General features: G+C 35.7%; 1 protein-coding gene across 1 annotated transcript in view; it reads left to right on the top strand.

Annotated features, from left to right (window-relative positions):
* LOC115420724 (immunoglobulin superfamily member 22-like) overlaps nucleotides 1-16,919 on the top strand; it is a 39,578-nt gene continuing 22,659 nt past the window's right edge. Inside the window, 11 exon segments of the mRNA XM_030136196.1 lie at nucleotides 1-56; nucleotides 3,587-3,721; nucleotides 4,432-4,455; nucleotides 4,458-4,567; nucleotides 7,660-7,765; nucleotides 7,853-7,883; nucleotides 8,185-8,356; nucleotides 8,630-8,743; nucleotides 9,831-9,993; nucleotides 13,394-13,506; nucleotides 13,734-13,896. Of these exon segments, the coding sequence (XP_029992056.1) occupies nucleotides 2-56; nucleotides 3,587-3,721; nucleotides 4,432-4,455; nucleotides 4,458-4,567; nucleotides 7,660-7,765; nucleotides 7,853-7,883; nucleotides 8,185-8,356; nucleotides 8,630-8,743; nucleotides 9,831-9,993; nucleotides 13,394-13,506; nucleotides 13,734-13,896 (1,186 nt within the window). The 5' untranslated portion in view covers nucleotide 1.

Below are 16,919 nucleotides of genomic sequence, written 5' to 3'. Positions count from 1 at the left end.
CATGACCTCCACCAAACTGCGTAAAGTGTCCCAAGGCTTATCTAAAACCATGGATGGTAGGAAATATTTGCAAAAGAGAGTCCTATCATTTGTTATTGTCCTAATGAATGGAAGTAGTTGGACAGAAAATTAACAGAATATTTAAAATATGGCATTGTAGAGAGCTTTTCATCTTTATCTTATTAAGTAAATTAAAAACTTTCATCATTATACACTTGGGCAACTACATCTTAATAAACCAAATGTGGAGCAAAAACTGGGACATGTTACAAATCCCTTGAGGTTAGAGCTAGTCTTAAATCATGATATAATATCCTTATAACTTTAGAAATAAATAGACACAATGGGTTCTGCACATTTCACATATGAGGCGCTTAACCCTTTCATGCATGAATTATCGGAACCTTATTCAAGATTTTTTTTCCCTGTGTGTTTTTATTCCTCTTTATGCATGAAAAATAACAAGGTAAATGCATTTTTTTTTTAGAATGAACCTATTTTTCATGGAGTTACAAAAATGTCCATTCAGCTGGATACCATGCGTTTAATTTTTGAAGCAAAAAAACATGCATTTACTCACTGAAACTATGAAATACATTTTTTTAAAATGGTGCTAATCTGATGTTTTCACACATTTTTAACATATTATAGTATTTTAGTTATTACTCACTCAGATAACATGCGACAAAAAACCCCCAACTTTTTGTTTAAAAAATGTGGTAATTACAGTCTAATAACAATTAGATTAAAACATGTTACTGCAAATCAGGTTTATTAAAAACAGGAAAGTTGCAGTAATGGTATGAATTACAATGTATGAGATGGTGCATAAGGGTCAAAACAGTTTTCAAAATCTCTCTGACGGGACATTTTATAGACAATTTGACAGATTAGTGTTGCTAAATGATCCACAGTTTTACTTTTAAATTCATTTTTGCTTTAGGTGGATCCTGAGGGATTATCCAAAACTTTAAATTGAAATAAATGTTGGAATGGATATCAATTAAAGTTCACTCCCTGATGGGACATTACTGTGTTTTGACCAATAAGCATCCACTGTGTTGGCTGATATACAAGTAAAACAACAAAATCCAAGAATATACAAGAGAACAGCTGTGGAATAGTTGTCCACTGTAGTGACCATTATGCATGAAAGGGTTAATTTGAATGCACCTCTCTCCACTCCCATGCTAAGTATATACATTAAGCGCATTATAATGTTAGATTTTTACAGTTGTTATAGTCTTATGTGATAGGAGGTGCTTATGTGCAGCTATTTTTATGTGGCTATTCAATGTGTGCGTGAAAAATGAGGACATTTGATTAAAAAAGGAAGGTGGAAAAGTTGGTAAAAAAAAAAATAAAAAGGTCTCAGTCAAGAGCTCAGGTCGACTATTATGCATTATACTCCAGTACTTAATTTATGTTACATCCCATTATCAGGCATCAGTTCTGATTTATTGTCTCAGTCTTGGCACCAGCTGTTATCACCAGTTAAAATATGACACTACTACGAGTATGCACTTATGCTTTATCACCATGAACCAACTTCTGATATTCACATAAGAGTAGTTGATGGACAGTTATTATATCAACTTAATAATGTTCTTACTCTTTAAAGACCTAGAGCAATGTGTGCAATGACTTCCAAATTAATTTTTCTGTACATTTAACCTTTTCTAAGTGATTCTTCACCATTTATTATAATATGACTATGTGCAAAGAAAAAAAAAAAAACAACAACATTTCACAGGGAGCTACTGGTATCAGACAAAAACAGAGGTGCTCATGGGGAAAGAAAGAACAACAGGGAAAAGACAGAATTTTAGGCAGTCACTTGGTTGGAAAAATTAGAAATTGTAAAAAGCCTTTAAATTAGTCCTATCAATATACATATAAATAATTAAGAGAAGATTCAGTTTCTCAGCTTTCCATTGTCATCAGATATGACATTTGGATGTTTCAACAAAACCATTTTCTGCAATATTGATTCACCACTAAAACCCATGTAGTTTAAAAACTGACAGTGGTTGTAGACACTTGTTTTTATGTTCAATTAATGATGAATTTTGCTGAAAAAGCTACATTTTCTGTAGGTTTCTCTGATTTGATAGGGCAACACTGGAATTTACTCAGAGCTTTCAAGAACATCCGCATGACCAGTAAATTCAACATAAGAAAACATGATTTTCACAGAAAAAATTCAAAATGATTACATATAGGGAAAAGACAAAAATCTAGGCAGTCACTTGGTTGGAAAAATTAGAAATTGTAAAAAGCCTTTATTTCATGAGGGCCTGTAGGTCAGTTCATTGCGGCTGGAGTTAAAAACACACCAACGCATGTCGGCATGTGCCTTCTTCAGGGTGTTTGGGTTAGGGTTAAGGTCAGGGAAGGCGCATGCCAACACACGGTGTATTTTTAACTCCAGCCCAGTGAACTGATCTACAGGCCCTCATGAAATAAAGGCTTTTTACAGTTTCTAATTTTTCTAACCAAGTGACTGCCTGGATTTTTGTCTTTTCCCTATTTTTCTTTTTTTTTTTGTTCCACAAGTGTTTTTTTTTTTTTTTTCCAAAGAAAATAATCCCTTTACAACAAATAATTAATAATAATTAATACAGTAAATAATAATACAAACAATAATAAAGGTGCAAAACAATTATCACAGTAAGGCTTATATTCAATATAGCAAACATGACAGGGCAGTAACATGCATTATAGTTGATACAGTCCAAGACATAAATCATTTTTATCATCCTTAGAGGTCACTGATGGTCCAAGAGTTCACTTAATGATCTCAAGAGTGAGACGCATTTCAAACAAAACAAAACAAAACAAAACAAAACAAAACAAAACAAAACAAAACAAAACAAACAAACAGAAGTATAGTAAATGCATTGCAATACTTCTTGTCCTTTCCCTATTACTATGTGCATTTTGAATTTTTCTGTGAAAATCATGTGTTTTCTTATGTTTAATTTACTGGTCATGTGGATGTTCTTAAAAGCTCAGAGTAAATTCAAAGGTTGTTATATCAGATCAGAGAAACCTACGGAAAATGTGGCTTTTTCAGCAAAATAAATCATTAATTGAACATAAAAACAAGAGTCTACCACCACTGTCAGTTTTTAAACTACATGGGTTTTAGTGGTGAATCAGTGTTGCAGAAAATGGTGGTGTTGAAACATCCAAATGTCATCTGATTACAATGAAAAGCTGAGAAACTGAATTTTCCCTTAATTATTTATATATTTTGATAGGATTAATGGTTCAACAGTTATTAAACATTTTAGATCAGTATATGCTTCTGGTCACTGGCTGCTGTTTACATTTTTTGTGGGTTACATTCGGTTACAACAGCCCACTTGAATTCATGTATTTTCCTTAAAACCAAAATGTGGGACATCATCTTGATGTGTGCGACATGGGAGATAAAAGATAAATGCACTGTGCAGATCCACACAAACTGGGACACCTGGTCACCTGGTTAGGATAATACTTGTGCATTCAGGCTGTTGTATCCTATGCAAATCTGCACGTGACTCTAATGTTGTCAATATGGTTGTCCTTTTTGCTCCTTCAGAGCACTCTGGAGTTCAGCGCAAAACCTCAGCTGTGGTGGAGTCCTTCAGCCAGGTTCAGAAATCCCCTCAGATCCCCGAGGGAGAGTCTGTCCCAGATTTTGAGGAAAAACTGCGCCCCATAACTGCCCAAGAGGGTGAGTTGAACTGCTCCTTTCATCTCGCAGCACCTTGAAAATTTAAGAAATGCCCTCTGTGTCCCCTGATATATCTCTTCACATTGCAGCATAAACAACTGTGAGCCCTTGAGACTTTAAGAGAACTTTGTGCAAACTAATTTTAGACCCTTTCACATAGTTTGCCTGGAGATGACACAAGCTCAGCTCCACTAAAAAGTAAACTTGAGATAATCATTTGTCTCTCTAGGTGAACGTTTAATATATACTGTTGCTCCTCTAAGATCAAAGTCCTGACAAAGGCAAAGGTACTGTGATAGAGTTTGTGTGATGTTCATGACCTCCGTGTCTGACGTTTGCTGCTTCTGCTGAATACTAGTGCCTGCTCTGCATAAACTGTGGGTGTTTGAGCCTTTTTCACCCTCGCTCTACCTGTGAATTATAGATTAAGAGGCTTGTAGAAGACCTGCCTGTCACAATATGCAGAACACTGCAGAGTAGCCATAGCATTAGCATTCATGAACTGACTCCTGGCCTTAGAGAAAGAGGCAATAAATCAGATGCACATTAAACATTTATTCTGCTGCAGTGTGATTTTAAAAAACACGCACATTTCATAAAAAACAATCGGTGTTGTTACACAGAGAGGAATCACAGCGGTTACTACGCAGCTAAATCATCTCAAGCGGATCATAAACTTTAACCTGATCTGTCTGATCTCTGATTCACAGGTGACAATGCGGTGTTCAGAGCAAGGTGACAGGGAATCCCCAGCCTGATGTGAGCTGGGAAAGAGCCAGCGGGAACCCACTGTCTGATGAGACTAAGACTTTTTATGACAACATCAACAATCAGCATATACTCAAGGTGTGACACAACAAGAAGTTTTATTTTCAATTGAAGGCTTTCTTAACTTTTTCACAAACTAATTCACAAAGTGTTAAAGCGATAAAATAACAGTACAGTCATTACAATATGAATACATAATCAAATAAAACAAGATAGAGATGAATGCTTCTAAAAATCAATAATGTTTTAATATGACATTTAAAGGCAGTAATGGATTTTAGCAGACCTAATCTCAAAGAGTGAAAACTTATAATTTAGTTATTTAAAGTTTTTTAAGCAATATTTACGTTTGATTTATGCTGATACTTGACAGAGCCATTTTTAAAGAAAATACTATTGCTCACTGCCATTTTAATTTACATTTTTATTGCCATTTTGTAATTTTTCAGATACAAAATGTTCAGTGGCCAAGTCATGTGTAACAGTACAGATCTGAGGAAAAAGGGGAATGCAACAGAGAGAGAGAGAGAGAGAGAGAGATAGATAGATAGATAGATAGATAGATAGATAGATAGATAGATAGATAGATAGATAGATAGATAGATAGATAGATAGATAGATAGGAGAGAGAAGGAGAGGGAGGGAGGGAGAGAGGGAGAGAGAGGGAGAGAGGGAGAGAGGTGATTGGATGATAGATAGATAGATAGATAGATAGATAGATAGATAGATAGATAGATAGATAGATAGATAGATAGATAGATAGATAGATAGATAGATAGATAGATAGATAGAGAGAGAGAGAGAGAGAGAGAGAGAGAGAGAGAGAGAGGTGAGTGGATGGATGGATGGATGGATAGAGAGAGAGGTGAGTGGATAGATAGATAGATAGATAGATAGATAGATAGATAGATAGATAGATAGATAGATAGATAGATAGATAGATAGATAGAATAGATAGAGAGATAGAGAGAGAGGAGAGGGAGAGAGAGGAGAGAGAGGAGAGGAGAAAGAGTGAGAGAGAGGTGAGTGGAGGATAGATAGATAGATAGATAGATAGATAGATAGATAGATAGATAGATAGATAGATAGATAGATAGATAGATAGATAGATAGATAGATAGATAGATAGATAGATAGATGGTCTTTTCTCTGTCAGTTCTTGTATAAATATAAAACTGAGCCTCTGCCTTTGTCTCGGCCCTTTAAATGCGTATACCTGTTGGAGTGACGGTATCTTCCATATTTCTTCATTCAGTCTCAAACGCTTACATCTAAATGCATTCACCAAGACAAGGTTTAAAGTCAAATTGCATCACCTTCAGAGGTGAATGCCACCATAACAGACATGTGCTGTGTGTGCAGCGGTTCTCTGCAGTCTGTCATTAAGCTGGGTGGTTTTGCCATCTTGGTGCTGTCAACTTAGAGAGCGTACCATGCATCATGACGAAAAGTAGACAGAAAAAAAATTCTCTGTGATCCTTTTATCTATAACCACTCTGGAGTGGATTTAGCACTTTCTCTGTACCAGCCGGGGAGCTTAAGTGAAGCTTAAATAGCTATTATAAAGCAATTAACTTGTGGGTGCTGACATATGCATCTCCCCTTGCCATCTGTTTCACTGGTGAGGGATGACTGTTAAGTTGCGGGCCTAAATGTTTACTGGGTATTGCCAGCATGACACTGCCTCACCCTGATTAAAATAGGTACTGCAGTTAGATCTCTATAGGACAGTTCCACATGGGCGACTACAAAAACTTTTTCTCTAATTAACCTTTATATTCCTTACAAAGACACATCTGTTCTATGCATGTATTGAGTGTTAGACTTAGGAAAACTTTGTTGATCCACAATGGAAATTACTTGGTCAAAATAGCTCAGTTGCTTTCAAAATAGACTCTTGAAAAAAAACACTCGCAAAAACAAAAGTGTGAAGAGATACAAGCAATGAATACTATAAATAGAATACACTAATTTAATTTTTTTTAAAAATTTAATTTAACCTTTATTTAACCAGGAAAAAAGATCCCATTGAGATTATGAACCTCTTTCCAGGGGAGTCCTGGCCAAGAGGCAGCATGAAATACAACACACAGTTACAACACACAATAATTTACAGGACAAGCCAAACTGTGAAAAACAAGAGCAAATCAATGAGTTAGTCTGTAGTACTTTGAGTTTGGATTTGAAAGCATTCAAGGAGATCAATTCAGTCAGTCTCCAGTCTTTTAGCAACATATTTCAAGTGCAAGGAGCCGAGTAGACAAATGCTCTTTTACCCAAATCTGTACGGGCAAATGAATAATAATAATAATAATAATAATAATAATAATAATAAAGCAGAAAAAATACAAGATTTGCATATATATAAATCTACAGGAAATGGAAGCAAATATAGATATAAACACTATAGCGCCTGAAATTTCTAGTAATTGATAAAAACTTAAAACTTACTGATGAAAATTTACATTATATAGCCTAAATGTTGCCTAAAATTAACGTTCATTTGCAATATACTATAGAAAACTATTACACAATCAAAAACAAATTAATTTTAGCAAATAAAATGTCTGTTTTGAATGTCTGGGGTCACCAGAAATGTGTGATGTTAAAATGGTGTCACGAGCCACAAAAGGTTGGAAACCACTGAGTTAACCCTTTCATTCAGATGTGTACACTGGTTTAAGATGTTTGTGGCACAAGATTTTATCAGTTTGAGAAAGAACAGACTGTACCAACCAACTTAAAAAGGGGATTGTGAACAGTTAATGCAGTGCTTTTCAACCTTGAGGTCCAGACCCCATGTGGGGTCGCCTGAAATTTCTAATAATTGATAAAAAAAATAAAAATTAAAACTTACTAATAAAAATGTATATTATGTAGTCTAAATGTTGTCTAAAATTAATGTTTATTTGCAACATAGTATATCAAACTATTACATGATCAAAAACAATTTCATTTTATCCAAAAAAAAAAGTCTCTGTCTTGAGTGTCTGGGGTCGCCAGAAATTTGTGATGTTAAAATGGGGTCACGAGCCAGAAAAGGTTGGGAACCACTGCACTGTATACATACAGGTGTGAAAGTAACTAAGGTGCAGTATTGTGAAAGAAACCACTAAGGAAATGATGTTTTTGCCTTTTATTAATCCCATCATGTGTTTTTTGCTCCTCAGATCAAAAATCTCAACTTGGAGGATGCTGATGTCTACAAGTGTGTCGCCTCCAACACCCACGGAGAAGCCATCTACTCCATATCCCTCATCGTTACAGAAAGTAGGTGTAAACATTCTACATAACACATACTCATACTACATATCTGACCCAGTTCTGATGGTCAACGTGTTCTCTCTGTGTTTCCAGATCCAGCTTTAGACTTCAAAAAGAAGCTGAAAAAACGGTAGGAACGGATGGTTCTTACCTGATAATAGGCTGAACACTTTTAAAACCTATCAAGGTCAGATAGAGCATCGTCTCATCTGCTTCCACATCAGATTTTTTTGCAGTTTGTATCCAGAAATATCTACAGGATGAGATCAAAAAACACAGACGCTTTTTGGGATGTCATCTCACATATGTATAACCTGTCAAACACAAAGACACAAATACATACACTAGCCTGACGTATATCTGTGCACCTTCGCTTAAACACATGTGCACTGTTATTTTTTTTTTTGTCTGACATCTTATTCCTTTTGCAGCTGTGTGGAGAAGAGAGAGGAGAGGAAGCCACCTACAGAGGAGGAGATGTTAAAGATCCTGGCTGGAGCTGACAAGAAGGACTACGAGAGGATCTGTGCCGAGTACGGCTTCACTGACTTCAGAGGAATCCTCAAAAAACTGAAGGAGATGAAGAAGAAAGAGGAAGTGGAGGTGGGCCTGTCATACAGAGAACTTGTTCACATAGCACAGGATCAGATAAAAAGAAAAGGCTGGGATGTGATACAAAAAATAGCTCAAAATAGAGTAAACTGGCATGGAAAAAAAAAAAAAAATGTAGTGTCACACTGCATAGCCATGGTAACAAAGGTATGTCGCATAGCAACACAGAGTCAAGGGCGAGGAAATACTCTGCACTGCCACGTTGCCACTTTGGTATTTTGTCCAATATAAATAAATCAGTGTCTAATCATGTGTCATTTATAGATGGTGCGTGTGCTGAAGCCCCTGGAAGACATAACCGCCAAAGTGGATACCAACGTCATGTTCGACACCATCCTGGAGCTGAAAGATCCAAATATCAGAATGCAATGGTTCCTGGTAAAGTTTATCTACAGGGTGGGGAAGCAAAATTTACAATGAACATTTAGTTGTTTCTTCTCAGCAGGCACTACGTGATTTTAAGGTGCTTTTATTGACTTATAAAATTTTAAATGGAGTGGCACCTTCTTACTTGACCGAGCTGGTTAGACTATATGCACCTTCTCGTGCCCTTCGCTCTCAAGGATCTGGCCTCCTGACTGTGCCTAAAGTCAGGAAAAAGACTGTCGGTGAGCGAGCCTTTTCTTTCCGTGCGCCAACACTCTGGAACAGTCTTCCTCTGGACATAAGGCAGGCATGCTATGTGGATGTTTTTAAAGCAAAGCTCAAGACTCACTTGTTCACTTTGTGTTATAAGTCGTGATGTGCTTTTATTGTTAATGTTTTTAGCGTTTATGTTTTATTGTTTTATTGGGATTGATTTTATATCTGTACAGCACTTTGATTGAAAGCGCTTTACAAATAAACTATTATTATTATTATTATTATTATTATTATTAATTGTTTTGAAACCAAACATATATTGATGTCATAATCATACCTAACACTATTATCCATACCTTTTCAGAAACTTTTGCCCATATGAGTAATCAGGAAAGCAAACGTCAAAGAGTGTGTGATTTGCTGAATGCACTCGTCACACCAAAGGAGATTTCAAAAATAGTTGGAGTGTCCATAAAGACTGTTTATAATGTAAAGAAGAGAATGACTATGAGCAAAACTATTACAAGAAAGTCTGGAAGTGGAGGAAGCAACAAAAAATGTACCAAAGCTTTTATTAAAGCTCTCAAATCCAAAATCCTAAAGGATCCAACCAAATCCATGAGAAAAATGGCAATTGAACTTGAGGTAGACAACAAGACCGTTAGAAATGCAGTAAAATATGATTTGAAGATTTAAATTCTCATGACTTTCAATAAACTAATTGGTCGGTCATACACTGTCTTTCAATCCCTGCCTCAAAATATTGTAAATTTTGCTTCCCCACCCTGTATGTGTGTGTATGTGTGTGTGCATGAGTATTGAGGATACTTTTGAGGCTACTCTTCATCCTCCTCTTTATGTGTATGTTTTATTTACAATTCAGGGCGCAGAGCTCTTGCGGATCCAATATTCTCTTGGGAAATACGAAGTGAAACAGATGGGGACCAAGCACATGCTATGCATTTCTAGTGTGAGTCTCAGTGACATGGGCATGTACGCGCTGCAGGTCGGAGACAAAAAACTGACAGCCAGGCTTCATGTCATAGGCAAGTGTACAATAAGGTTTGGGTTTGTCCTGCTGATTTTGAGTTTTTACACACACTCTCTCTCTCTTACTTGTCATTTAGTTTCCTTGCCGTATGTTCTCTGCAAACGGTTCAGTTGAGCCTGTTTGACTTTGTAGCACACACAACGACAAGTTTAATATGAGCATAATGACCTGCCTATTTGCATGACATTTTTGTTACGCCTTTATTTTCTGCTTCATTTAGTGTCCGTCTCCTGTCTGTCATCTTTCACTTTGTGTCTAACAAGACAAACACAGACAAATTAAACAAATGCTCATCCTTTAAAGACCAAGACCTAATTATGTGGTAACTTCCAAATGAATTTTTCTCTATACCTACCCTTTCTTGAGTGATTTATCATCATTTATTTTAATATTATTATCCTCTGCACTTTGTATTTTTCAGTGAAAATCTGGTATTTTCCTGTATTTAATTTACTGACAATATAGACTCCCATGAATGCTTTGGGTAAATTCTACTGAAACAGAAAAAACTGAAAAAAGTGACTTTTTTTTTGCATTTTCAGCACCATTTATAATAATATTATCCTTTGCATTTGGGATGTTTCACTGAAAATCATGTATTTTCTCAGATTTAATATACCGATTATGTAGATGTTTATGAAAGTGCAGAGTAAATTCAAAGCTCGTTGCCAAAACAGAGAAAACTGAAAAAAATAAAAATAAAAAATTCAGCAAAATGTATCATTATCTGAATACAAAAACAAGCATCTACTTGACTGAACAAAAATATAAATGCCATGCTTTTGTTTTGATGGAGCAAAAACTAAAGTGTTGCGTTTATATTTATGTTCGGTGACTGGACAAAAATATAAACGTAACGCTTTTGTTTTGATGGGAGCAAAAACTAAAGTGTTGAGTTTATATTAACCTAACCCTAACTAAAAAATAAACACAGTGCTTTTGTTTTGATGGGGCAAAAATAAAAGTGTTGAGTTTATATTTTTGGCCAATGGAAATTGAAATGGAAAAGTCTTTATCGTCATCGTCCAATACAGACAACAACACTGAAATAACATAAACACAACACTTTTGTTTTGATGGGAGCAAAAACAGAAGTGTTGCATTTATATTTTTGGCCAATAACATAAACACAACTCTTTTGTTTCGATGGGAACAGAAACAAAAGTATTGCGTTTATATTTTTGTTTCATAACTGGACAAAGATATAAATGCAATGCTTTTGTTTTGATGGATTAAAAAACAAAAGTGTTGCATTTATATTTTTGGCCAAAAATATTAAATGTGGTCAGCCTAAGGCACACCTGTACAGTACTCATTCTGTCTAATCAGCATCTTGATACGCCACACCTGTGAGGTGGATGGATTATCTCGGCAAAGGAGAAGTGCTCACTAACACAGATTTAGACAGATTTGTGAACAATATTTCAGAGAAAATAGGCCTTTTGTGTACATAGAAAAAGTTTTAGATCTTTGAGTTCAGCTCATGAAAAATGGGAGCAAAGGAAAAGTGTTGCGTTTATATTTTTGTTCAGTGTACAACCACAGTTATTTGTAAAACTACATGGGTTTTATTAATGAATTGATGTTGCAGAAGATTACGGTGTTTCTACATGCACTGCATAGTCTCTGAACGTCCAAATGGGCCATATCTGATAAAGATAAAAAAAAAAAAAGACAAGCTACAATTTACCTAAAATATTTAAATGTATGAATAGGATTAGTGGTTAAAAAGTGATTAAAGTTAGTTATTATTAACCCATAAAGGCCCAGCGCTACTTTTGTGTCACTTTCTAAATTAAATTATCTGTATATCTAACCTTTCGTAAGTGATTTATCACCATTTATTACAATATTATCTTCTGTATTTTGCATTTTATCGGTATAAATCTGGTATTTTCCTGTATTTCATTAACTGATCATGTAGATGTTCATAAAAGCTCAGATTAAAGTTGAGGGTTATTATAATCAAAAACAGAGAAAACTGAAGAAAAAGTGACTTTTTCAGTCAAATATATCATTAACTGAACATAAACTAAGCATTTCATCCACTGTCATTGATCCAACTCCATGGGCTTTACTGGTGAATCAATGTTGTAGAAGATGACAGTGTTTCTACGGTAACTATAGAACCTTTGAACATCCAAATGGGTCATATCTGATGAGCATGAAAAGATGACAAACTGTATTTTACATCAATTATTTATGTGTATTCATACACTGTAAAAAATCCTGTTGTTTTTACAGAAAAAAACTGGTAGCTGTGGTTACCAAAACAATACTGTAAAGAAAACACATCCAACTGTAAACATATTTTACAGAGTAACATGTAGAGTTAACATTTCAAACATGTAGATTTAACATTGGATTTAAATGGTAAATGGTCTGCACTTATTTAGCGCATTTTCTACACCTTCATGGTGTCCAAAGCACTTTCCAAAACCACCAGGTCCAACTGGGAACAATTTAAGGTTCAGTGTCTTCCATGGACACTGTGACATATGGACAGTCGGAGCCAGGATTAGAACCACCAACCCTTTGGTTATTGGACAAGCCGCTCTACCAACTCTACCAACCCATTAATTTACAAATTTAAAATGATAAACTGTTAAATGTTTACTTTTTTGTAATGTTTTTATTTAAAAAAAAAAAAAAAGAAAATACGTCATTATTTCAACATTGTGGTCTTTGCAATTTAAACGGCGCCACATTGATTTTGAATTTACAGTTTTATTTTCTAAAAGCAATATAAATACATAATTTCTACATACAAATCTGGTTTTGTTCACATACTCTTCCTGTAAAAACTACAGCTATATTTGATTTAATCGTTAACACAAAAATCTTTTCAAATAAACAACTTTGCATCATATTGTCACTTACAGTTTTTTATGTTGCAATTTTACAACTTTTTGGTGTTAATTCTACAGTCATTTTTTACAGTGTAGGATTAGTGGATCAACAGGTATTAAATAGTTTAGATCAGTCGATGCTTTTGCTCATTGGTGGCTGTTTAGGTCTTTAAGGGTTCATGAGCAGTAGGAGTATCCTCTTAGAGCAGGGGTGTCCAGATCCGGTCCTCAAGGGCTGATATCCTGCATGTTTTAGATGTATCCCTCTTCCAACACACCTGATTCAAATGATAAGCCTATGATCAAGCTCTGCAGAAGCCTGATAATGACCTTCAGGTGTGTGGAAGAGGGACGCATCTAAAACATACAAGATAGCGGCCCTCGAGGACCAGGATTGGACACCCCTGTCTTAGAGCCACCTCTGAAAACTCACATTTGTAAAGTCTAATTGTCAACAAAAACAACTGCTCTTTCAAATGTAATTCTTTCAACAAGGGTGTTTAGATCATTGGGACTCTTGTTCTTGCTTTCCTTTCATTCTCTCAGACGAACCTCTCAAATTCCTGAGTGACTTCAAACCTAAAAGAGTGACAGAGCGTCAGACCGCCGTGTTTGAAGTCCACCTCTCTAAGAAGACAGATGCACCGCTCATTTGGAAGGTGAACATGTGACTTAATTAGACTTTTCTGAAATAAAGAAGTTAGATGTTTTTATACTTCTTTTGTAAGTTTTTTTTGTCAAGGCTTGAGGAAAGAAAACACTACCTAGGAAACTTTTAAGCGTACACTCTCTAGTATAATTTCTAGACACAAGCACCAAGGGACAACACTGAAAAAAAAAAAGGAAAATGGAAAGTGTGTTGCCAGATGTATCTATGTTTTGACAGGTAAAAGGAAAGGAAGTGAAAAGAGATGAAAAGTTCGAGGTGTCCCTGTCTGAGGATGGTCTGACCTACACCTTGAAGATTAAAGACGTCAAAGTCAGCGACACCGGAGACTACACCATCAGCATCGGAGACCTCAGCGCCACTGTGCCTCTTTTCATTGAGCGTATGGATCCGTATTTCACAGTTTTCACTATCATCACAAACTTTTTATGTGTTCTTTTTTGTTTTGTTTTGTTTTTCCCAAAAGGCCTATGTCTTCTTGTTTTACTGGGGCTAGTATTTCCAAAGAAACAAACCTTCCATTTCAGACTCAGAGGAGATGAGCAGTTACAGCTTTATTTTTTTAATTTATTTATTTTTTTACTCCACAGAGATTAGACGCTTCATTCCTTCATGGCTATGCTAAACAACATCATCTTGCCTCTATTTTCCAAATGAAGATGTATGGGAAGCATTATAAATCCTCCCTCCTAGTGCTGGGTTGAAAGTAATCCAACCAAATCCCTCCTCACAACAAGCTCATTTATTACGGCTCTGTCTAACAACATGCTTACTTGCCCAAGGTGCAAGCTGGGGCATGTAAATATCTTCACAAGGACATGTGGCTGTCTTCTGGGGTTGCAGAAACAGAAGCAGAATAATTGAGGTTGTGTTAATTACAGTTATTCATGAGTAGACTTGATCATTCTCGTTCTTTAACCATAATGACGACCTGGTGCACATAAGGAAAAACAGACCATACACACAATATCTATACATGGTTCAACCCTCATCTGTACTATAATAATAAGTAATCAGCTCACCGGCCAATAGATCACCTTCATTAGCGATTTCCTCAAATATCTTCTCTCGTAAAACTACTGGTCGGATTCATTTAAAATTTTATATGTAGGTCACAGTTTTGAGATACTTAGATTTTTGAATTTTTGTCAAGATGTCTGTGTAGGTTCTCATTTGCCCAGGTCATCATTCTTCTTGGTAGCTCTTTGCGGTTCAACTGGACTGGTTTAGCTCTTTTGAGCCATTTTTGCGAAAGTGGAAAATCCTTCCTTGAACAGAGGTGGTGGTCTGAGACACTACTTATCAAAAACCTATATTAAACTAGACTGTAAAAAAAACAACCTGTAAAAAAAACGGTATTATTCCGGCAGCTGGGGTGCCAAAAAAACACTGTTAAATAACGTAAAATAACCATCTCACAAAAATACGGTAATTTTCCATAATTAAAATATAGTTTTTTGCCCTAACTTTGCATGAGATTATGCATATTTGTTTGACTTTTTAATGTTTAATAAAGAATATTTACATGTATTAAAACAATCAAATTACATATATGTATATATATATATATGATTTTCAATGAGACTAAGTTGTGCAATCCAATGAAAAAAACTGTATTTTTACAGTTTAGCAGTGCTTATACATATTATACATTCACAAAAATACATTTATTCAACATTTTTGTTGTGAAACCTCCTGTAATTACACAAGATATTTGTCAATTAACAAACAAGTCTTGTTAAACTTACAGAACAAATACTTCTTTTACAGTTAATTGTCAGTAATTTTATCTTGTTTTATTATTATTATTATTATTATTATTATTATTATTATTATTTTTTTTTACAGCATTAAACTTTAAATTAACAGTTTAATCTCATAAATAGAAAAGAAATATTTGTGAAAATACGAAAATACATTTGCAAATGTATTTTAACTTTATTTTTCTGTGAAAAAAGAAAAAATTTCTTTTAAAAAAATGGAAATTTTATGGTTATTCACTGTTACAGTTTTTTCATGTTATTTTACATTTGACATGTAAAATCACAGTCTGTTTTTGTCATTTCGTTGATATTTTCCTGTATCTTAAAAATACAGGAAAAATCTGTAAAATAAACAGTAAAAATTCTGTTAAATTACAGATTTTTTTATAGTGTAGAAAAGCACAGTTTCCAACTAACAGCCTTCTTCATCTTCCTCACCTGAAACCAAACAACCCCACCCCCCAAAAGGATTTGGACAGTGACCCACCCCTCTGGTCAATGACCCTGAAACTGACACTAATACCCACTAATGACCCTACCCCCAGGTACACCCCCCTCTTACGACCCTAACACTTAAACTGGGATTAACACCTACATAGACCACTCCCCCTGTAGGTTTATAAATCCCCAACCAGTTATTAGAACTGAAGTCTATTGGATGAGAGACAAAACATAAGAAAAAATTCAAAAGAGCTAAACCAGTCCAGTTGAACTGAAAAGAACTACCAAGAAGAATATTTGACAAATTTTCACCTTTACTTATAATGGGTCATATTTTGATGGCTTATAACAGGGGTGTCCAAACCCAGTCCTCCAGGGCCGGTATGCTGCATGTTTTAGAAATTTCCCTCTTCCAGCACACCTGGTTCAATTAAAGAGCAGCTCATCATCAAACTCTGCAGAAGCCTGATAACGATGTAATGGCTTCCAGGTGTGATGGAAGAGGGAAACATCTGAAACATGTGGGATACTGGCCCTCGAGGACTGGATTTGGACACCCCTGGCTTATAACGTGGAAATAGTTACAGATATCCATACAGTTACTCAAGGGCGCCAATCAGAGGGGGTGGACATGACAAATTCATGGGGCCCAGCATTTGTGGGGGGGGCGCATAGAGCAGAGGAGGGGGTTCAGTGGATACAGGCTAGAAGTTGTGGAAATGTCCTGTAAGATCCGCTGTATAAGAGAGACATAGAAGTCGGGAATCGGACGAAAGCATGTTAAGTTTCAGTTTCGTTTTCATGCTAGCGCAAGTGATGTTATGTGTGGACCACCTACCCCCCCCCCCCCCCCCCACCCCCCCCGCAGTCTCATAGATCAACAAGATACTGAATATTATGAAAGGGCCCTCAATGTTTCGCTTTCATAGGGCCCACAATTGGTAGCGGCGGCCCAGCAGTTACTATTAAGCACTGATAGGATGTCATACACAGGGTGGGGAAGCAAAATTTACAATGAACATTTAGTTGTTTTTTCTCAGCAGGCACTAAGTCAATTGTTTTGAAACCAAACATATATTGATGTCATAATCATACCTAACACTATTATCCATACCTTTTCAGAAACTTTTGCCCATATGAGTAATCAGGAAAGCAAACATCAAAGAGTGTGTGATTTGCTGAATGCACTCGTCACACCAAA

Source organism: Sphaeramia orbicularis, chromosome 6 (genome assembly GCF_902148855.1).
Source record: "Sphaeramia orbicularis chromosome 6, fSphaOr1.1, whole genome shotgun sequence".
Taxonomy (NCBI): domain Eukaryota; kingdom Metazoa; phylum Chordata; class Actinopteri; order Kurtiformes; family Apogonidae; genus Sphaeramia; species Sphaeramia orbicularis.
This window is presented reverse-complemented; position numbering and strand designations above follow the sequence as displayed.